We start from the raw sequence: 23,246 nt of genomic DNA, 5'->3' as shown, positions 1-23,246 counted from the left end.
CCCACGCCGGGTGCTGTCCTGGTCTGCAGAACTCTCTAGGTGCAGGGTAAGCAGGGACGCCTCCCTGCCAGCCCTTGCCTTGATAGCCTTTCCCTGGACCGTGTCCTCTTGCCTCTGTCCCTCCTCCACCTCCAGGGACTCCTTCCCCAGCACACTTCCCTGCCTTTCTCCAACTCTTCCCTGCCTTTCTCCAACTCTCTCTCTTTCCCAGCTCTCCTCCCGTGCACACCGTCTCCACACACCTTCCCTCCCTTCCTTCTGTCCTCACAATCACCACCCCCTGCCTACCGGACTTCCTCCCTTTTATCCCCTCTCTCGTTGGGGCCGGGGATGAAGACGCCGCCTCGCCGCAGCTGCGCTCCCGGCCACCTCCCTTCATTAGCCCAAGAGGGCTCAGCTGATCTCCCCCGCCCGGCGCGGCTTCGGCCTTGCAGCCGCGGCGGCGGGGCTCTTGTCGCCCGGCTTGCCTGCCGGTCGACCAACGGGGCGTTCTTCGCAGGCGGAGCCTCCGCACGCTCCGCTGGCCGGAAGAGGTGCAGGGCGATCCCCCAATCGGTCGTCGCGGCGGCGGGGCTGTTCATGCCCGGCCGCCTCCCGCACCGCCGGGGAGCCGCCTCCGGGGCCCGCGGCCGGGGAGGGGTGCGGGCGCGAGGCCGGGGAGGGGGTCGGGGCTACCCCCGCACCTGGACAGTATGTATGTATGTATGTATGTATGTAAATGTCTTTGTTGCTCTTCCTTCCATTGCTCCCTTGAACACTTTTTTGTTCATTTCATAGTCCTCTTAGGTTGTGTGTGTGTTTGGGATTGATACCTAAAGTTTCTGTATTGTTTTATGTGCAGAATGGCTTAGGTGTGTTCGCTTCTGACCTTACAGGCTACCCTATGGAAGCTGACCTGTCAAATTCTCAGGTGACTGAATCTTAATTTTTCCCCATTAGGATCACATGGTTATGATATTTAAAATCTATGATGCCTCCTGCCATGGCAGATACCCTGGACATCTGGGCAGTAGATTCGCATATAGCAGCTGATGGCTCAATATCTGTGGACTGCCTCCTACCCACTGGAATCTATATCAATCTCGATGTCCCTCGTGATGCTACCATTTCTCATATAAAACAGGTAAAGTCACCTGGCTCTTAAATTATCCACTGTTGATTCTCATCAAATTCTTCTTGGTAGCCATATAATTTCAGCATTTAAAATGAAGTTTTGGACTCTGCAGCCCAAGTATACTTCAGAGTCATTACTAAGGACATGATGTGTAAAGAGCAGATTCCCATACAATGTTTGCATCTGTGGAAATTTCATCCTGGGAGTATTCTGTTTCCAAAGCCTTTATTGGCATTATAAATTACAGAGTTAGTAAAAAGGGGCATTTATCTACTAACTGAGACATTCCTGGGAGTATTATCCCATTGTTGTGGCTGGTTCCATGAAAGTGCACAAGCAGTTTAGATTCTCTTTATTGCTTTGATTGTAGGCCATAGCAGATATGCAGATAATAAAACTGAAATGTATTTTTAGAAGATTCATGAGATAGATTCCATAGGGGCATATGAAAAGATTAGAGGTCTGTCTGCTTTTTAGTCCTTAAGCTATGAACAAATCTGACATTTCCAAATCTGACATTTCCAAACAGCCACTGTGGACTCATTGGCAGATGCACCCAGAAGTCAGAAGTCGCAGTGGCTCCTAACCTGGCATTAACTCCTTTTTCAGAAGTGCTGTTGCCAAACCCATATGAAAGCAACAAGACAGTTAGAATGAACACTGTGGTGGGAGAAGGGGAGAGACATCTCTCAGGAAAGAAACCCTAGCAGTCCCTTTCACAAGACTATAAGGAAGCTGAAAACAGCAAATTTTATCCCTGCCCTTTTTTTGCAAAACAGTCCTACAGTGTAGAGAGCAATCTTTCTTTCAAGCGTTATATTCACTTTTTTAATACCATGTTCTTTTAAATTAGTTGTATGACACATATCCCAGTTATCTGGAAGCTTGATGCAACTGTATTTGATTTAAACATACTTCTTTAAAGTGGGCTTTGGAAACAGCAACACTGAAAGGTACAGTAAATGCTATATGTAAAGTTGATAAGGTTATCACTCAGTATGTGGATTTTTTCAAAAAATCACTCCACTTTCATTGTTTCTTTGCAGCTATTATGGAAGCAAGCACACAGCTACCCGTTATTTCACCTCCTTCTGGAGATAGACTCCTATATGTTTTCCTGTGTAAATCAAACAGCGGTACGTGAGGAACTGGAAGATGAGACACGAAGGCTCTGTGATGTTCGACCATTTCTTCCTGTGCTTCAGCTAATTACAAGAAGCTGTGACCCAGGGGAAAAATTGGACTCCAAGATAGGTGTCCTCATAGGAAAAGGTAAATACCAATGTTCTTGTCTTAGGAAGGAAGTATAGTGAGGGAGAGGCAGCATAAAATATAGATATATTGGACACCAGACAGTGAATTTTTCCTTGAAAGAAGTTGCAGTTATCCTTTTGTTTTCAACCCCTTTCTTGATGTGGTCATCTTGCATATTACTTGTGGTTCACGTGTTAACTTTTCATAGCTCTGATTGATACTATGACATTTTCAAACTGAAATATTTTAATATTAATAAAGATGAAGAAAGCATTTAAAAATCAATTTGTAGCCTTGCTATAACTTATCATTGTCATAGCCTTTCCCATTAAGAGTTCAAGAAGCATAAACTGGGCAGAGCCAGTGTCAGGTTGTAGAGAGCCCTGGGCAGAGACTGCCCCTCCCACTCCTCTGCACCACTAGCACCTCCATTCCTGCCCATCTACCTGCTTGAATGTCCTTTCTCTGGCACTGGGTGGCTAGGGAATGTTACCACCGTTGTTATCAGAAATACCAGAAATACCTGCATGCCCTTCACCAATGGTGACAAGGAAGATGGAGAGGTGGGGCACCATTCAGGTGTGGAGAAGGGCAAGCAGGCAGGTGGTGGGGTAGGCATGCAGGTCAGTAGCAGTGGGTTTGACATCTGCCCCACTTCAGGTTATGCTGAGAGAATCCCTGAGATATGGCCACAACTTGACAGGGATGCTACCAGCCTTGATATCACTTGTACTTGTGTTGGCTGCCGTAGCACATGATTAGTACTTTTTGAACTACATCATCCAGAATGGGAAAGGGCCATAGGACAATGGCAAAATGCATGTTTTGGGGAAGGCCCCACAAGGTTCACTCACCACAGTATAAAATCTCAGGCAAGAGGTATTTTTAAAGAGGGGGGAAGGAGTTGAAATCTGGAAAGTTGCTGCCAGTCAGAGAAAGTGAACAGGTGATCTGGCTCTGTAAAAGGCAACTTCATCTGCTCGATTATCTGATCAAATCAGTCATCAGAAATTCCTCTGTGATCACAGATGCTAGAACAAAAATCTGTTTATTTTTTGTTCATTATCTTCCTGTACAGCTTGCCATTTTCAATTGTCTTCCCAGGGCCTGCTCCTAGGGCCTGCAGAGATGAGGTTGGTGGCAAGTAGAGACAGGGCTTTTTCAGTGGTGGCCCCTCACCTGTGCAGTTCCCTCTCCCTTGAGGCGTCCCAGGCCAAAATAACTTCTTTAACCCAGTCATTTGATTAAGAATCCATTAACTGTTGTTGTGGTGTGCTGCTGCCCTACGTACTGTTTTATAAATGTCATTTTAGGCTACTGAATGTGATTTAATGGCTTTATTTCATTAAGTAGGTTATTTTTGATTCATGGTGTGAAGGTATTTAAGAACCATAGATAAACTACTGTTTCTCCATATGTAGCACAGAAAATATATTCTATATCCTTTTCAGAACTAGGAAGTAAAATGTGGCAGTGTAATTTTTCTTCACAAGAGAACTGGTGTTTTTAATTTATTTTCACTGGAAAGAGCTTTTGACTGACTCTCAGTACGCTGCTTCTAAGGCAGTTTACAAAATAAAGACACATTGTGAAGTACATTTTTGCAGTAAACAATAACATAATCCTAAACACCAATTTAAAAGCCCCAGTAAAATTCAAAATGCTAATAATAATTGGAAGTGCAAATCAGTAACTTAGCTAACAAATCAGATTTTAATCTGAAACAAGCTGATTTTGAAGTAGGAAGAAGAAGAAGAAGAATTGTAACAAATTCTGTAGAGTTGTAACAAACCCATGGTGACTCCTTCCACAGAGCATTCCAGCCAAAAAGTACGAATCATATTTGTTGGAGCAGAGGCGGTTTGCCATTGCCTTCCTCTGCACAGCAGTTCCTGTCTTTCTGAGTGGTCTCCCTTCCAAGTACCAACTGTGGTTGACTTTTGCCTAGCTCTTAAGCCCTGAGACACTCAGGCTAAACTGGGCTAATCAGGCTGCTTGGGTTTACTCCCATAAAAGTGTGTTAGGGCTATAGCCTAATCAACCCATTTCTTTTTTTAAAAGGGGGAAAAAAACACAGGAAAACCAATCATTTTATTCCAGTCACAGAGGTTCTGGAAAGTGAGTTCACTATGATGGAAGCACAGATCTCCTTCTGGGAATCAGTGCCTTGCAATCATCACGTGCCTCAGAGAGTCTTTGCTAAATGATGGCTTGAACATGGCCTCCTGCAGAGATGGCTAAATAATCCTGTGAAATTGCTACCCCTTGCAGCAGGCCATCAACAATGGTAGCTCTTTTCAAGGCATTATGTTTCTGGTGCTTTTGCCTTACTTACCGGTGCAATGAACTATTGGATCATCACATTGATTTCTCATTCAAACAACGTGATGCTCAAAATCTTAAAACAAAGACTGTTACTGTATATGGGAAAATAAATGCCTGGTATTCAAACTAGATTCAGAAAAGGAAGGGACACTTGATATCATATTGCATATTATGTTGGTTACTGAAGCACACAAGATAATTTCAGAAGAAAAGGGAGTAAATTGGGTTGATTAGCTTGTGTTTCATAGATTATAGTAAATATTTCGAGTGTGTAAATCATGAAAAGCTATAGTTGGAATTAAAATAAATGGTTATACCACAACATCTGATGGTTTTGATATGCAACCTATACATTGGACAAGAGGCTATTGTTAGGGCAGAAGCTGGAGAAACAAAATGGTTTCCAACTGGCAAAGGTATCAAATTAAGGTTATACTTTATCTCCCTAGCTTTTCCAATCTATATCTAGAACATATCATAAGAAACATTGGATCAGATTTGATACAGATAGGGTAAATTTGTTGGAAGGAACATTAACAGTTTGAAATATCCAGATGACACCACATTACAGGCAGAAAATAGTGAAGACTATTAGAAATGGTTTCTGATGGAAGGTTAAAGTAAATGCCAAGGCAAGATTCATGAATATGATGAAGATGAAAGTAATGACTAGGGAAGAATTAAATGATTTAAAGTTGATGATGAAGAAATTGAAATTGTTAAAGATTTTCTATTCCTCGACTCACTCATCAACCAAATGAGAGATGGCAACCAAGAAATTAGGAGATAAACTAGGAAGCAACTCAAAATGATTCTTAAGTGTAAAGATGTATAGCTGGTGACCAAGATCAAACTAATTCATAACATAGTACTATGTATGGGTGTGAAAGTTGGACAGTGAAGAAAGCTGACAAGAAGAAAGCAAGTTCATGTCAAATGTGGTATTGGAGGAGATATTTTACAGATACCATGGACTATGAAATAACCAATAAGTGGGTTCTAGATCAAATCAAGCCTGAACTCTCCCTAGAAGCTATAACTAAACTGAGGCTGTTGTACTTTGGTCACATTATGAGAAGACATGACTAACTCTGGAAAAGACAATAATGCTACGAAAAGTAGAAGATAGCAGGAAAAGAGTAAGAGATGGACTTTCTCAATAAAGGATGCCATGACTTTCAGTTTAAAACCTGAGCATATCTGTTAATTATAGGATGTTTTGGAGATCATTAATTCATAGGCTTGCCAACAGTCAAAAGCAACATGATGGCACATCACACACACACACACACACACACACACACACACACACACACACACACACACACACACACACCCTACCAACAGAGAACTAGAAGCACTCTTCTTGGTATGCAAAAATTGTCATTTTGTGTGAAATGGGAAGTGCATATATTTTCCAGCAACAGTTCATGCTACAAGAAACCCATATCTTTTTTCTTCAGAGTTTTGTATTTGTGCATAGCAAATCTGTAAAATCTGCATGCTGTCTTTTTCACTTGAAATAGTAATCATACATACTGGCAGAATCACATGTAGTATGCTTCCTCTGCATGCAAGATAGGAGCACCGGAAAATAACCTGTGGGAATGGCACTTATGATCTTCAATCTCTAGTAATCAATACTGTGTGCTTGTGGTATAAGGAAAAGTTTTTTTAAACCTGCTAGATTTGTGAATTTACTCCTTAATACAGTGCTTGTTGTCCAACAGTTTTTTTAAAAAGACATTGTCATACACACACTGAGCAGAAACTGTACCATAAGTCAGTTGCTGTTGTGGATTTTTTAAAAACAGAATGTTTCATTCCTGAGTGAATCAACAGATTACTCACTTGCTATTGTACATTGAAATTATAAATAGTCGCCAGTAAGACCAAGCCTGTCATCAAAACAATGGACAGTTGTTAGTCTGGGCACAAAGACTGTAAGTTTTGTTTAGATTTCAACAGCAAACTGAATGTTAACATGTCCATAATGACAAAGGTTTCTACTGACGCACAGCCAGTCCAGCATTCCTAATACTGCTTGTTTAGGAAGCTTGTGATCCCCTCCCCAGTCAAACAAAACAAGGCTTTAATTCTTCTCACATTTAACAGTGGCAAAATAGTTCCCCTCAAACCTCCTCATAAGAGTTCATTTATGCTATACTACAGAAGGAGACATGTCTATACATTTGGCATAGATATATGTTGAGGACTGCAGGCAGATACTCTTGGATCATGGTATATATCCACTGATATATCCACTAAGTACATCTTTTCTCTTTGTGTGCTGTATTCATCATAGCGAAGAATGACATGTGATTTATCACTATATACATGAAGCTGTTACTAATGTTAGAACAGTCATAAAAAAGAAAAAACCCTATAACTTTTTCCTGATATTATGCACATATATTTTATTTTAAAGATACCAAGTGAGATTAAATTATGCACTCATTATCATCAAAGGATTATTAGGTGACCTTCAGACCTTCAGGCTTTTACGGCCCTGGCCCCTGCCTGGTGGAATGCTCTCCCTCCAGCTGTCCGGGCCCTGCGGGACCTTAATGAGTTCCGCAGGGCCTGTAAGACTGAGCTTTTCCACCGGGCCTTCGGGGAGACCAGCTGCTGATGTGGGTGCCCATAACAAATAAACATGCTGTGTAACATTCTAGACCCACTGTCCCTCTCTTAAGAGGAGTTTTAATAGTCGGATGCCATCTATTTTTAAACTTAAATTTAAATCGGGTTCGATAGCTGAACGCTGCTGCATTTTAAGTCTTAATTTAATTTTATTTGTTTTATTGTTTGTTTAGTGTTGTACACCGCCCTGAGCCCTCCGGGGGAGGGCGGTATAAAAATGTAATAATTAATTAATTAATTAATAAGGAATTTAAAAAACTGATTAAAAAAGCCTCCTATTAACTCATATGCAGGATATTAATAAAGTTATTTTCCAATGAAAGTATATACATCTCTTTATAAAATAGTTGAACTATACTTTAAAGTACATGGGCAAAAGATGCCAATTTATGTATCCATGGTAGACATAATTGGCCTATGGTTGTTATTTGAAAGTCAGTCTTTACAGTTTCCCTGGAATAATCTTTGTTTTAAAAGAACATGTGTAATTTGAATTAATTTAGTTAATACCAAGTCTGAAAGTAATAGGCACAGTTTATGCAACATGAGATTACCATTGTGATTAAAATGCCTTGTTTTTAATTCAACTTTTTCAGGTCTCCAAGAGTTTGATGCCCTACAGGACCCAGAGGTAAAAGAATTCCGGAATAAGATGGGACAAATCAGCGAAGAAAAGATGAAGTCCCTTATAGGGTTATCTTGGATTGACTGGCTAAAGCACACGTATCCTCCTGAACAAGAGCCAGTAATCCCAGAAAATCTCCAAGATAAGCTCTATGGTGGCAATCTAGTTGTGGCTGTTCATTTTGACAACTGTCAGGTAGGATTATTGGCCAATGACAGAAAACCTTTCTGTACACTCTTCACTATAGTACTATCACAGAAAGGAGTGGGGTTGTCCAGGGTTTACTGTAGACAGGACAGAGATCTTTTCCTCCTCCTTTACCCTTGGAGCAAGCAGTGGCTTTAACTGGCCACTCTGGGTCTAGAATTCTACTTGAGAGGGCCCAGAGCACCCTTCTTGCCCTTTTCAGTCAGGGCAGACCCTGATGTATAACTGAACTTTTGAGGTAAGAAGGATCCAGGCAGAGTGAACGAGAAGAGAAAACAGTTATAAAAACCAATACAACAACTACACAGGGAAAAACTCACACAGAAAAGAAGCTGGATGGAAAACAAACTCCCTGATGCTACTGCCCTAATGAGTTTCTGCTCCTCTGTCAGTACCTAATCCCAATAGGCCAGACTCAGCCCTGTAGGGCAAGGGATCAGCTCCTTCCAGAAGCAGACTCTCTAGAGCTCAGCTTAAAGGAGTGAACACTCTTCCTATCAGTGCAGAGCCTTATATGCTTTCTGTCCAAGCTGTACCTCCTCGCTAGTAACTGACTTCAGTTTTTTCCTTTTTCCCCCCCAGTTCAATCATAAGGCTTGAAGGAAGTTTGGCAATTGTAGACCTGTTGCAAAATTTACACAATTATCTGGCCTTCATGGTAGCTCTAGATTGGGAGTTAGGGGTTGGAATCTGGGGAGGGCAGTTTGAAGAGGGAAGGAACTTCAGAGCGGTGTAAAACTACAGATTCCTCCTTTCAAAGCAGCCATTCCCTCCAGTGGAATTGATTTCTGTCACTTGGAGATCAGTTGAAATAGCAGGCAGTCTCCACCCACTACCTGGAGGTTGGCAACCCCTAGTGAAGGACAGACTTCCCTGAGAACTGCAGGCCACCCATTTTTTGGTAGGCCAGGGATCCAGACAACTGTCACTTACTATCCCCCTGCAAATTGCAAATGACACTTGCTCCAAAATGCCCTTCCTGGTCAGATAACTGGTCTGAGGTCTTGCTTGGGAATATGTGCCAGTTTCCTATTTGGAGCTCCACTTAATGTTGTGAGTCTGGTGAATGGGCTAGACTGCTGGAATGGGTGACCTTGTCTCTCCACTAGCCAGTTTCCAGTCTGGATCCAAAGTATTATATCAAAAAGAAGCTTTGCTTTGTGACACAGAGAGTAAAGGAAAGATGCTTGTTTATAAAACAAATATACAACCTGTTTTTGAAAATAAAAAAACCCAGTGGACCAATGTTGCATCAGAAAGCTGTCCAAAGAGGTCTGTTTCTGATGCCTCTTTAAGTTTGTCTGAAATGGGGCAAGACATTGTCATTAAACAAGTTGCAGACATGGCCTGCAACAGCTTTGTCTGGGTGATTTTTCTCCACAAACCCCTGCACCTTATGGCAAATTGATGAAAACTGAAACCGATGAAAACCGAAGGCAATGAAAACCGAGGTTCCACTGTATCTAACTGGCTGCTAATAGTAGGGAAATGCCAATAGATTCTGCAATAGCTGTTGTATCAACAGCTCAGTACAAACATTGACATCTTATTGCCAAAGGCTTTCACAGCTGGATTCAACTGCTTATGGTGAGTTTTCTGGGCTGTGTGGCCGTGGACTGGTGGATCTTGTTCCTAATGTTTCGCCTGCATCTGGACTTTCCCTTCTCACTAGACACAGTGTAAAACAGACTTTTCTCTGTGATACACCTCTGAAGATGCCAGCCACAGGTGCAGGTGAAACATTAGGAACAAGATCCACCAGACCATGGCCACACAGCCTGGAAAACCCACCAGAACCAATTGACATCTTACATTGTCATGGAAGTGGGAGGCCCTTGAAGGGAGAGGAGATCCTAAATTAGACTCTCTTTCTGGGTGGCACGCAGACCCCAAACCGTCACCTCAGTCTTCCGCCTGTCCCTTGGAGTGTGCCAGATACTTGCTGCTACCAGCCTGGTTTGGGGATTTAATTTGGGCAGACCCAGATTATTCTTCCCCCATCACTTGTAATTCCCTGGGCAAAGGGCAGTGCCTGGACCTACAACTATGTGTAAGACAAAAAAGGCAGAATTTGAAACTTTCTGTTAAATGTAGTCATTTAACAGAAAACAAAAAATGTTCAACAGTAGTTGATAATATTTATTTATTTATTTATTTATTTATAATCAAATTTATATACCGCCCCTCCCCCGAAGGGCTCTGGGCGGTAAACAACACAATCATCACAACAATAACATTAAAATCCCAATTAAAACAGCGAATTAAATAAGTTACAGCGGCATCCAACAAAACTTAATAAAACGTAATACACCTTAAACCCTGGAAACAGACTCCAAAGCTGAGGGCCCAATTAAGGGCCCAGGAGCATAAAAAGGAGGGGAGGGGGGGGGAGGGTACATCTTCAGCGGTCAGCCCTCCAAACGCCTCGGGTGGAACAATTCGGTCCTACAGGCTCCTGCGAACTCTCCAAGATCCTCAAGCGAGGGGCCTGAATAGCTGGTGGTAAAGTGTTCCACCAGGGCAGGGCCAGGGTTGTAAAGGCCCTGGCCCGGTAGAGGCCAAACCGCGATCATCGAGGGGCCAGGGACAGTTAGGCAAGTTGGCCTCTGCTCGAACGCAGAGGTCTGCAAAGGGACATATGGGGTAAGACGGTCCCGGCGGTAACAAGGCGTCCCAGACCGCGATAAGGCCTTAAAGGTGGAGTACCCACACCTGCGAATGAATGATTCGAACTCAACGGAAGCCAATGCAAGCAGCGCAACATAGGTTGAATGTGTTCTCTAAAGGCACCACTCAGAGCACACGCTGCATGTTGTAAATTCAGTTTCAACTCTCCGGACCGAGACGTGAAGGGAAGCGCCCGCCAGAGCGCAGTTACAATAGTCTAACCTAGGAGGTGACCGCTGCATGGATCACAGTGGCGAGGTCTGCCTGGGAGAGTGAAGGGGCCAACCGCTTCTGGCCTGTCGAAGATGAAAACGCTAACTCCGGTTAGAGGCGGGCCACCTGGGTCTCCATTGAAAGAGACGAATCCAGGTGGACCCCCCAGGCTGCGGCTACGGAGGAGGCTGGTGCCAATGTAGCTCCCTCCCCACCCGGCGTGTTGAAATCCCCGGCCTCCTCTCGGCGGCCCAGCCAAAGCGATCTCCCGGTTTTCGATGGATTCAGTTTAACTCGTTCTGTTGTAACCATCCAGCAACCGCCTCCAAACAATGCTGTAGAGCTGTAGGGCAGCGACTGTCCCCCCCCTCCATCAACAGAACGAGCTGAAAGTGTCATCAGCATACTGGCGACAGATCAGCCCAAAGCCTTCCGCACTCAACTGAGCAAGTGGACGCATGATAGATGTTAAACAATAGCTGGGAGAGCAATGCCCCTCTGGGGCATAACACTTTCACACTGAAGTGGGCACCTTCTGGGAGGCTTGGTCCCCACACACCATTAACTTAAGCTGACTCACTTCGGAGGAAATCTGAGACAATCCACTGAAGCTGACAAAGTGCCCCGCGACTCCCTCGAAGCCGCCAGGCGGTGGGCCAAAAGGTCGTGGTCGCACCATATATCAAACGCCATGCGGTAAGGTCTAGTAATACCAGCAGCCGCCGATCCGCCTTTGGTCAAGTTGTATGCGGAGCTTATCCGCAGATGGTTTATCGACGAGAACAGTTCTCCGCCCCATGCCCAGCAATGGAAGCCGGACTGGAAGGGATCGAAAAGCCTAAAAGAAGGCCCTCCAGGAAACTCTTCGAAGCTGCTCCAACGACACTCTTTCAATTACCTTCCCAGAAACGAAAGATGATTCGACGGGCGTAATTGGCCAGGATCTCCTGGATCTAATCAACGATGGTCTTTTTAAGAGTGGGCGGACCACTGCTCCTTCAACTCCACCCGGAAAGACTCCTTTGCTCAAGGGAGCCATTGATGATCTTTCAACAGGTGGGGTCATAGCTCCCCCTGGCAAGCTTTAATAAGCCAGGAGGGGCACGGATCCAGAGGGATACAGGTAGTAGGTCTAATAGCAGCCAGAACCCTGTCGATTAACTGGCTTCAGAGAGCAGGGAAAACTGGGCACAAACAAGGGCCGGAAGACGGCAAGGGGCCTCTAGTTCGCTAATTGTATTCAACAAATCACAGAAGGAAGGTCCTGGCGGAGCCGACGCGACTTTTGTCTGCAAAGAAGCTCTTCATAAATGCCTCTACAGCTGATACAGCCAATTGGAGAATTCTGTAAGAACCTTGCGGGTAATGAGAGGTCAAAGTCCTAATTAAACGGAACAATTGTGCCGGGCGGGAGCCAGCAGATCGCGAGAGAAGAGGAGAGGAAGGCTCTCTTAAGCGGGCCTCTTTTACGTCTGCGCCATCTGTCGTGAGGCCTTTCATAAACGTTCCTATAGGATGTTCGCCAGCAGCTTCGTCCGCGAAATTTCCTCCACACTCGGCTTCTAGTCGCCTGGAGTCTCCTCGTTTCATATGGCTGTGAAGCTCCCTCAGTATACCACGGAGCCAGCCGTGAACAGGGACGCAGAGGACGCCGGGGCAACAACCTCAATGGCATCCGAAAGCCCGGGCATTCCAATCTTCCACCTGCTCATCGAGTATTGCCCGGCAGGTTCAGGATCCTCCGCAGAGCATTCAGGAAACCAAGTGGATCCATAAGTCTCCGCGGGCGGACATAAATCAGTCCGTCGCCTAGACGGGGGAGGCATGGCAAGTCCATCCGAACCTTCAGGGCATAATGGTCGGACCATGGCATTCTATCCGTAGAGGATACGACCATATTGATTCCCGACCCGAAGACCAAATCCAGCGTGTGACCCGCCTCATGAGTGGGGCCAGAATTTACCAAGGAGAGGCCCAGCGTCGCCATGGATGACACCAGGTCCAAGCAGGTTACTGCACAGAGGCGGGCGTCGACATGGACATTGAAATCCCCCAGGACAATAAGTCTGGGAAACCTCAATGCCCAGTCAGACACCACCTCCAGCAGCCGCAGCAGACCGTCCCCCGGTGCGCTAGGCGACCGGTACACCAGGAGGACGGCCAACCTCTCCATTGCCAACCACTTTAGGCCGACACACTCCATACCGGTGATCTCCGGGACCGGGATAGCCCTAAAGGGGATGGAATCTCGGATGAACATTGCCACGCCGCCCCCCCGGCCCCGTGTTCGTGACTGGTGGAGGCACGCCTTAAACTCTGGTGGGGAAACTGCGATAAAGCAAACTCGGTCTCCCTTCACGCACTCCAGGTTTCTCGTGATGCAAGCCAGGTCCATCTGCTGGTTTCCTAAGAAATCCTGAAGGCACTGCTGTTTTACTATTCATGGTCCTGGCATTGATCAACACCAGCGACGAAGCAGGGTGCTCCTGAACCCAAATCCAATCCTCGCTTCTTGGGATAGGGTCGGAGGGGCAGAAGGTGAGCCGAAAGCATACCCATATCTCTCGCTTCGGCTCTCTCATAAGCCCACCGGCCTACCGTGACTTCTTTCTACCTCAGTCTCCATTAAAACTGGGATCCCTAGCCCCAATGGCGCCCCCATATCCCTTCACTCACTCCCTATTTATCCAATAGCCTACTGAACAATAATAACACCCTTCTCAGGTGGGACTAAACTTACTACTGACTAACATCAGTCGAACTAACTATATAATAAATAAGCTAGACACTCCACCTAGACAAACCAACTAACTGACTCACCCATTAATCCTACAATATACTAAAACAACTACTCTACAATACAATTCTATCTAAATCTAACAGACAGGAGTGGAATAGAAGAATCCAAATCTGCAATCCCAATCATTCAGATATATAGCAGCTCAGTACTCTCACTAATGAGCTGCGGATGTAACCAATCGTCGTCGTATGTTCCTGCCTCTGACCCTCAAATAGATGTAAAAAAATACAGGAGAGGTCAAGCACCAGAGTCAACAGAGGGCACTGGGTAGATGGTAAAAGGGAATGGTAGCTACCAATTCCCTGCGCCCTCTGGTGCGGACAGAATAGGGTAAAGCACGGGCTCCTGCACCACCCGGCCAGCCACTTGGCTGGAATTCAGGCCTGGAAGAGCTACTGGAGTGCCTATGGGCATCGAACAGGGTAACAGCAGGGAGGCTCTATGCCTCCAGCTGTATCGTGCAAGTTCGAAAATGCCAATTTCCTCGTCTGTCTGCTGCTCCTTGGATCCGGCTGGCCAGCATTAAGCTCCTCACACCACCGGGCTCGGCCGAGTCCCAAAAAAAGAGCAGCTGGTATTCCTGTTACTGCTGGTCTTATTTTTTTCCAGCTCTCCAAACCAGTCTGTTCCTCCGGTCGCCCCTCCTCCAGCCACACTTTGGGCCCACAGTCAGCACGTGACTCCCCTTCTCACCGTCGGCCCGCCGAGACCCAAAGGGGCAATGGGCACTCCAGACTGTTGACTCCGCCAAAGCCGTAATCTCGACTATGGAGGGAGGCGTCCCGTCACCGCCGCTGCCTCCCCCTTCGCCCCAGCCCGCCGAGACGTCTTGCCGAAGGACCCTCTGAGAGCCACCGGAGCCCCGCCGGGAGCTGCAGGGGGGGAATTCTTGTTGTCGCTGTTGTCCCCCCCAAGAATTTTACTCAAATACTCAAAAGAATTTTGCTCAATACTCAAAAGAATTTTGAGTAATATACAGTTTTGGGGAAAAAAAGTTTGTTTGAACTTTGGCAACAGAAAAAAACCCACCCTGAGCTAACAGCAGAACAACAACAATCCTAATACAGTTACCTTAAACTGATCCATCATTCCCTTGATTGCTTTGGTTTGGACTCTGAATAACTAAAAGACTCATGCCTCTTACATGAATGTGGACATTCCCACTCAAAGCAGCTACGTTGCTGAGCAACTTTAGGGAATTCACACTGATCTTGTGGAGAGTAGACTTGTATATGTTTTCCCTAAGTCCCTACCCTCTAACTGGAGATTGGTTATTTCTTACCCACCAGATTGGGCAAGGGCCACTCCTGAGTCCTAAATTTCCCCTTAGAGCTTTGGGCAGGTATTCCTCTAATTTCCCTTTAGAGCTTTGGGTATGTATTGCTTTGCCACATACAGTTCAATGCTCCATTAAGCATGTGGCTCCTATTAGAGAATCCAAAGAGGTTGCCCTTCAGTTGCCCTAGGAAAGTCACAGGAGAAGACTTGGCAAAACAGGGGAAATCATCAAGAACTTATGTTTTGTAGGCCCATTGATTATTCTGCATATTGCTTCATAGGGGTAGGCAAGGTGTTTGTTTTTAAGGGTTAGTGAATGCAAGAATTTTGAGTATATGCCACAACATTATTTGTTTCAGTCCATCATATACCTTTTTATTTCACTTGAAATGATACACCATGCTATCTTGCTTATTTATACCTGGTATTACTACAATATTGCTGCAGTGATGTTTTGGTGTTGTTGTTAGGGCCAAGAAACAGTAGAGACACAAAGGGCAAAATTAGCCTCTTGGACATGCAAGATTAAATGGTTTATAGAGTTACTTTCAGCAAAATTATACCTTACCAGCCCCCTGACCTCAGTGGTCTTAGAAGATTATAACTCTGCTTAGGATGGCATTTCATTTCTGTTTCTGAGTGTTTTGCTCATTCATCAATGTTTAGAAACTTAAAAAACCTGTTCCTAGCACTTTTCAGAAACAGATGTTCTCCAAGACTCATAAATTGGTTATGAAAAACCCAGAGTGTTTGCCTTTAAAAAAACGAAGGCTTGCTTTTTTGGAATTAGTCCTAAAGAGGGCCTCAGTATCTGGCAGTAACTTCAGGGAAAGTAGCTGTTTTGAAACAAATGAGTTTTGAAACTAAGAAATGTTGAATTGATTTTGACTGACTTTTTCATTATGGTTATGATTTTCCATTTGTAGGGCTTGGCCCAATACCAGAGGGTGGTTACATAAATAAGCCTCTAGATAATTAGAGCTAGATAGACAGACTATGATTTACATTTGTAAATAATTGCTTTTGAATTATTACATCTTCCTACAGTATTTTTTAAAAAACAAAAGCCCTGCATATGCTTTTACAGGAAAGCAAAACAAGGATTTGTGAAGAGGATTCAAGCAAAGAAAAATAATAGTTTAATCTCACATAGTTACATATTAAATAGTAGCATGGGTATACATATTTCCCAGCTCCGTAAGGCACAAGGAAAACAAGCATCTGATGCATTGTAATAAGAATGTTTTAACATTTCACCAGGACAGAAACTAAAAACTATTTTTTGAACTTGAAACTGCAATAGGTTGCTTCATTTAATTATACTGGCTTCTCCATCCAAACTAATGCTATAGATGAAAAATAGATGCTAGTCTATACTAAGTACATTTTATGTACTCTTTTGATTTAGTATCCAATGAAGGCTATACTTTGTGTTGACTGTGAAGGACACTGAACATTAGCAGTTAACAGTCATTTCTAAAATTTGCCTCAATCTGTTTTAAAACTTGTCAGGATGATATGAGCTGTGTCAGTGCAGATTCTCAAAATCGTTCCTTGTACCTGTGCTATATCAGCCATGCAGCAACTGATGTAAATGCTGGAGACTGGTGTGCAAATAAATCACTCTTCGTCTTTTTCTTTTTAACAGGATGTATTTAGTTTCCAGGTTTCTCCTAACATAAACCCTATCAAGTTGAATGAACTAGCAATTCGGAAGCGTTTGACTATCCATGGAAAGGAAGATGAAACTGTTGATCCTTATGATTATGTGCTGCAAGTCAGTGGAAGACTGGAATATGTCTTTGGGGACCATCCATTAATTCAGTTCCAGGTATTCATGCTTTTAAAACATATCTCGTGCATGTTGTCCCACAACACAACTTAAAGTAACTTACAGAGTTTATAAAACTGTTTTATCCAATTGCAAATGCAACAGCAAATTCAATTGCAAATTTGATTCCAAATGCACCTGTAAATTAACTTTACCCAGACAAATGCAAATGTCATCCCCCCCCCCCCACCCGGCGGCCCAGGGTAGACACAATAAATACCCTACCACACAATCATTCCACATTGTGCCGCAGAGAGAAACACATATCACCATGGTATACCTCTGAAGATGCCAGCATAATATTAGGAGCAAAAACTGCCAGATTACAGCCGCACAGTCTGGTAAACCCACAACAACCTTTTTTTATTTTGATTGTTAAGGGACTGAAATCCTGGATCTTCTAAACAGTAGACTAAGATATCAGGTTATTCAACATAAGAAGTTGAAAAAATGTTTTAGATGTTGCTCCGAGGGCACAAAATTATAATCTACAGTAAAAGCAGTTTGGCATAGGCAATCAAAACAATTTTTGCGAGCATTACAGTGAGGCATGAAGAGTACAAATTATAACAGAATGTCCGGGAAAGTAAAAAGGATGTCTCACAGTAGTAAAAGCTCAGCAGAGAGGATCCCAGGAAAACTACTAGAATCCAATGAATGGGGAACAGAAAAGGTTCATAGAGTGGATTCTTCTACCTCTTTATCCTCCTGCAGCTTGTGATGCCCTACCTGAGGGTTGGGAGCCCTTAGAAACTAAATGAGTTGTGACTTGATGATTTGGAGCTTGCAGGGAAATTAACAGAAATCATTTGCCTTCCTTCTTCTGTGAATGGAACAAGAGCTTGGACAACCTTTCTTTCTGATTTCTTTCTCCTGGCTGTTGCCTCTCTATGCTGCATTGTACACTGTTCCCAGACATCCCTGGATCATTTGGGCCCTTTGGACTTATTCTATTCATGATTAACTGGATCCAGCCCACTGATTCTTAGAACCAGATGGGATTAAGTGGATTTAACAGTCATGAACATTTCATCTTCCTTGGTGGTAATGTTGGTCAGTGTCTACAGAAACAATTCTAAACGCTTCAAATCTGAATTGTATTAGCATAGCCTTTGTAAAAACTTGGGCTTATTTGTGTAACTTTAGAAATCCTGGTTGCCTAGGCTCCTAGACATCTGAAATATTAAACAAGTTCTGTGAGTCATTTTCAAACTTGGAACTTGTATTGTGAGGGGAAAAAAATCTTTCAACAATCTGCATCTAATGGTCAGTGGAGGAAAAAGGAAGACCAATCATCTGGCTAATTGTATATAAAAAAAGATCAGCCATTCCAAATCGTTTCTTTTTTTCTTCAGCTGAAGTTAGTGTATGATAGTAAATGTCTACATCAAGTACTACATGCTTAATTTTCAGCACGAGAATCACTGAATAATTTCCTCATCCCTTCTTAGTATATCCATCGCTGTGTGATGAACAGAATTCTTCCTCAGCTGACCCTTGTTGAATGTAGCAGCATAAAGAAAATATGCGAACAGGAAATGATTGCCATAGAAGCAGCCATAAATCGAAAATCATCCAACCTTCCTCTTCCTCTGCCACCCAAAAAATCACGAACAGTAGCCGTGAGTGTTGTCTAAACATTTTTTTTATCAAGTCAATCTGACTTATGGCAAAACTGTAGGCTTTTCAAGGCAAGAGCTATTCAGAGATGGTTTGTCATTGCCTGCCTCCATGTCACCATCCTGGTATTCCTTGGAGGTCTCACACCCAAATACTAGCCAGGATTGATCCTACTTGGTTTCTAAGATCTGATGAGATCAGGGTAGTTTGGAGCCATACAGGTCATAGCTAAACTTATTTGGTAGAAGTGATTTGATTTAAGGACAGTTAAATCATGCGTAGATGGTACACGTTTCTCAACTGACTGTGTCTTCAGATTAATTTTTTTATTGAACCTTGAACAAATATCATTCTTGGGAAGGGAGAGAAAAACTACTTAAGGACAAGTGTGAGATTTTTTAAACCAGCATGACTTAAGTTTTGGAATATATATATTGGAAAAGCTCACATTTTTTAATCCTTTATCTGAACAGTTGACTCAAAGTGTATGGGATATCCCGTTCCCTTTCAAAGTGTTGCTGGTAAGTGGGACCAAGCTGAACACAGACGAAACTGCTAAAGTAAGTAATTCTGCCAACCATTGAATATGCTTCCATTAGTTTAAACAAATTTTCTCTAGCATTTTAACCTGTATTAGTGAATCCAGTTGCTTAAACAGGTGATTGATTTAAAAGATAACAGTCCTACTGGCTATTTCAAAGATCCTGATATGGCTGAAGTAGGGAATTTTCTCAAGACACTCATAACCAAAACCTCTGGAGCGACACTAAATAGTATTCTGCTTGAAAATGTTTGTGTAGAAAGAACTGTTGTGACAAAACTGACGCATGAACGTGCTACTGAAGATTAGCAAACTTAACTGAATTGGAAAGATAAACTATTACTAAGAATTTGAGTCACCAGGAGATTAAAAGAAACCATTCAGATGCATTTTCAGTTGATAAAAGACTTGATCTGGTCTTACTAGACATTCTTTTCCACGTATAGCTTAAAAACATCCTGAGAGAAGATCAAAATGAAGCAGCATTTCCTGTAAAATTGTAAGATTGCATTTTGAACCACAGCTAATACATTGCGCAATTATGTAAAGCCTTTACAAGGCACTTCACCTCTGAAATACAACATCATCTGTTTTCCTTGTTGTGTTTGGCATACTTAATTTTCATGTGGATGAGAGAGAAAAATTAAATTCTTGGTGTTTACCAGCATGGTTGAAAAAAAACCATCCAGGGCCCCAGATACAATTCTTTGAACAAAAAAAGCATTCAAGTCTCTGTGTACTATGAAATGAGGTGAATATAGTGCTTTTCTATGCAGACATAGCTGTTTATGTTTTATAATACTGTGGTGCTGCACATAATTAGGATGTGGTGTCAAGTAAAGTTGCATGCCTACTTGTGTTTTGAGTGTATGTTAAAGTCTGAATCTCTAGAAGTGTGTGATCCTCTTTTTCTCTGAAAAGGAACAACCAATTCTGAAGGAAAGCTAGAAAAACATCACAGAGCTTTATTCAGAAAAGGATGAGTGGGACAGCCATATATGCAACAGCTTTTCTGTTTACATTTTTCTAATACCAGCTCTTCATGCTGGTATTTAAACTCCCCCAACTAAGCACCATCCAAAGCCCAGCAAAAGTTTGAACAAATCTTTTTGAATTCAAGGGGACTCTGTTAGTTGTAGATAAACCCTATTCCGGGGGCGGGGGCGGGGGGGGGGGGGGTGCTGAGTTTAACTATAGTTAACCTTTGTTGGATTGGAGCTCCCTGGATTTAAAAAGCATCTTGTATTGGACAATGCTTCTTTACAGGCATTTCACAGATTAAAAAAAAATCCCTAGAGAACTGCTTGGGTTTTTTTTGTAAACCTATAAACTTTAAAGAATCAATAACAGTTCAATCAGATTACAATTTGTTTCTGTAAGACATACCAAATACACTAGAGTCATATGAAAAATGACATTTATGTTCTTTGAAATATATATTTAATCAGCTTCCCAGTTTTGACAGTTCCTAGTAAGGATTAATCCTAAATTGTACCTCCTTCTGTTCTAGAAATACTAAATTAATGTCTTCATAGAGGCACTGAATGAGCAAAACTTTTTCGAGGCTCTCCTGTGAATCTCCTGTGAGAATGAATAAGAACAAAAATTATTTGGGACATCCTCTGAGTCTTTTGAGGAAATTGTCACATTTGAGAAACTGAGCAATTACTTTTTTAGGTTCTCTCATAACCAAACACATATTTTGGGGAATATTGAGGTGTTAATTGTCTGAGAACATTTAAAATTTTGCATTTATACCTAGTGTATTTGATATGTTTTAAGGATACATACTGTGGCCTAATGAGATAATACTTTGCTTGGGTCTGTAAAGTATTTTTTTTAATGTAACTGGCTCTGCTACCCCCCACCCCCTTTGAATTTGTGAATCTTTTTGTAGGGGGATCCCCCAATCTGGGGGAAATCACAACCTTTTTATAGAGACCAAAAAAAAATTGATCAACATTATGAAATGGGCTGACCAGGAGCCTCTTCAATGTATCTTATAATTTTTTAAAAAATGTCTATGATCTGAAAGTCTATCATCACTTTCAGAAATATCATACAATCATCTTATCTGTACCCCTTTGGAACATAGGTTAGGGGATTGCGTGTCTGAATGTTCATCCATGTAAAAATATTTCAGCACTTATCAAATTGGCACATCAGTAAGAACTCTAACAGAGACCTCATTTTTATTGGCGTTATTATTGTTATCATCACAGCTTTCTCATAATTATGAAATGTAAAACATGCTTTTTATTAATGCATATTGTAAATTATGTAACCATTAAAAAGTGACAATTAATGAGAAATAACCAAAAAATAGGGGGGAAACTGTCATGGAAAACAGTGAAGATGACTTGCTGGGACCCTCAGAATCCCTCATCTCAACTCTCTTGCTACTAGACAAGCATCTCTTAAGAAACATTGATCGGGGGCAGTTGCAGTGTGATCTTCAATAGAGTTATATTTTTCTAAGTCCATTTAAGTCAGTGCTTTGACTGAAGTACCACTTTTGAGGTCAGCTCTGTGGTACAAGGAACTGAAATCACAATAGGAATCATAACAGGAAATTTACGGAGACACTGACTATGCTCACTGGGGCTCTTTGAATGTTGGCTAGTAATGTATTATATGATGACATACAACATATATTTCTACCACTGATGATGAACTTATTTTAAAGACATTCCAAACAGTGCAAGTGTACAGGGATTCAGAGAGAGGATTTCTCTGACACCAAAAGATGTCTGAACTTAAAAAGTGGAGTTGCTGAACTTGCCCACATTTTACTGTGGCAAATAAGCTTCAACATGTTCAAACTTTAGATTTTTTGTAAAAAGAATGTAGTTAATTATGGCTCTAGCAAGCATCATCTTTCATAACTTCCAAACTTTCAGGCCTAACCCTGAGGAACGAAACAGCAAAAAGAAATGGCTTCTGTAAGCAACACAGATAGTTTAAATGTTTAAGTTTGCTAATATTCCAGAACTTTTTTGCATATGAAACAGTGGCAACTGTTTCAGAGCTGTCACTTTTATTAGGAAATGTTTCTAGATGAGCAATCTTACTCTCGTTTGGTTCTGTGGAATTTGTCCGGGTACTTCCCTGTCATATTTCTCTTTGCAGGTTCATGTCAGGGCTGGTCTCTTCCATGGAACTGAGCTCCTTTGTAAGCCTATCGTTAGTGAAGAAATATCTGGGAGAAATGACCATGTTTGGAGTGAGGTCTTGGAATTTGATATCAACGTCTGTGACTTGCCAAGAATGGCTAGGCTGTGCTTTGTGGTTTATGCTGTGATGGACAAAATGAAAAATAAAAAGTCAGCCAAGACACTTAATCCTTCCAAATACCAGACTATTAGGAAAGCTGGGAAAGTGGTAATGCTTTCATTTCACTACTTCTTACATTCCTGTTATTTGTAAGGGGAAATCTGTGTATGTTTACAGACTTTTAATTTCCATACTTTAAAATTTTTATTCTGAACTTCAATTTGAAAGCGATTGTAATTGTACAAATTTAGCCTTTTTACTATTCCTATTTAGCCATTAAATATTTCACCTTTTTGTTCTTTCTGATGATATAGCATTTATGTGTTTAAAGAGCTCTGTGTGCATGTTCAGTTATCTGTACGACAGCCCTGGAAGGGATACGTATTATACTGCGGATGTGGGAGCCTGGGGCTAAAAATGGCTTGCAAAAGAGCTCTTGCTGAGGTGAAATTTGAACCCAAGACTTCCCATCTTGTAGATCATACTCTTAACCACTGTCATCACACTGCCTCTTTTATTAATAAAACTGAGCAAACATCATCCATCTGGTGGTTGTTGAGCTTGTAGACCAAAAGGGTACAAAGCTTTGTCTGTGGATAGGATAGTAATTGACCACGCAAGACCATGCAAAGAATGCAAGGATGGTCTCAAGCAAAATACACACACATCCTCCATATGCAAAATTCAGTAGCACCTAGAAGTTAAGCTGAAGTGAGGAAAGTCATTTCTCCTTACCACTCTTCAGTCTGAGGTTCTGATGCAGATAACTGGCCTTCCAGAGTAAATCCCTCCCCCTTCAGGATTTTGGATACTGAACCCCTCCACCTCGCCTAAACCCGACCTTAGTGGGGAGGG

The 23,246-nt window shown here is 42.5% G+C and overlaps 1 protein-coding gene across 4 annotated transcripts in view; it reads left to right on the top strand.

Moving 5' to 3' along the window:
* PIK3CB (phosphatidylinositol-4,5-bisphosphate 3-kinase catalytic subunit beta) overlaps positions 1 to 23,246 on the top strand; it is a 105,615-nt gene that overhangs the window by 41,009 nt on the left and 41,360 nt on the right. For all 4 annotated transcript variants that reach the window (XM_048506058.1, XM_048506059.1, XM_048506060.1 and 1 more), the window contains 7 exons: positions 940 to 1,123; positions 2,161 to 2,386; positions 7,933 to 8,156; positions 16,775 to 16,957; positions 18,409 to 18,579; positions 19,051 to 19,137; positions 22,248 to 22,499. In XM_048506058.1, coding sequence (XP_048362015.1) covers positions 968 to 1,123; positions 2,161 to 2,386; positions 7,933 to 8,156; positions 16,775 to 16,957; positions 18,409 to 18,579; positions 19,051 to 19,137; positions 22,248 to 22,499 — 1,299 coding nt within the window. In that variant the 5' untranslated portion in view covers positions 940 to 967. The remainder of the gene's footprint in view (positions 1 to 939; positions 1,124 to 2,160; positions 2,387 to 7,932; positions 8,157 to 16,774; positions 16,958 to 18,408; positions 18,580 to 19,050; positions 19,138 to 22,247; positions 22,500 to 23,246) is intronic.

Source organism: Sphaerodactylus townsendi, linkage group LG08, assembly GCF_021028975.2.
Source record: "Sphaerodactylus townsendi isolate TG3544 linkage group LG08, MPM_Stown_v2.3, whole genome shotgun sequence".
Taxonomy (NCBI): domain Eukaryota; kingdom Metazoa; phylum Chordata; class Lepidosauria; order Squamata; family Sphaerodactylidae; genus Sphaerodactylus; species Sphaerodactylus townsendi.
The sequence above is the reverse complement of the archived record's forward strand: the minus strand, read 5'-3'. Positions and strand labels throughout refer to the sequence as shown.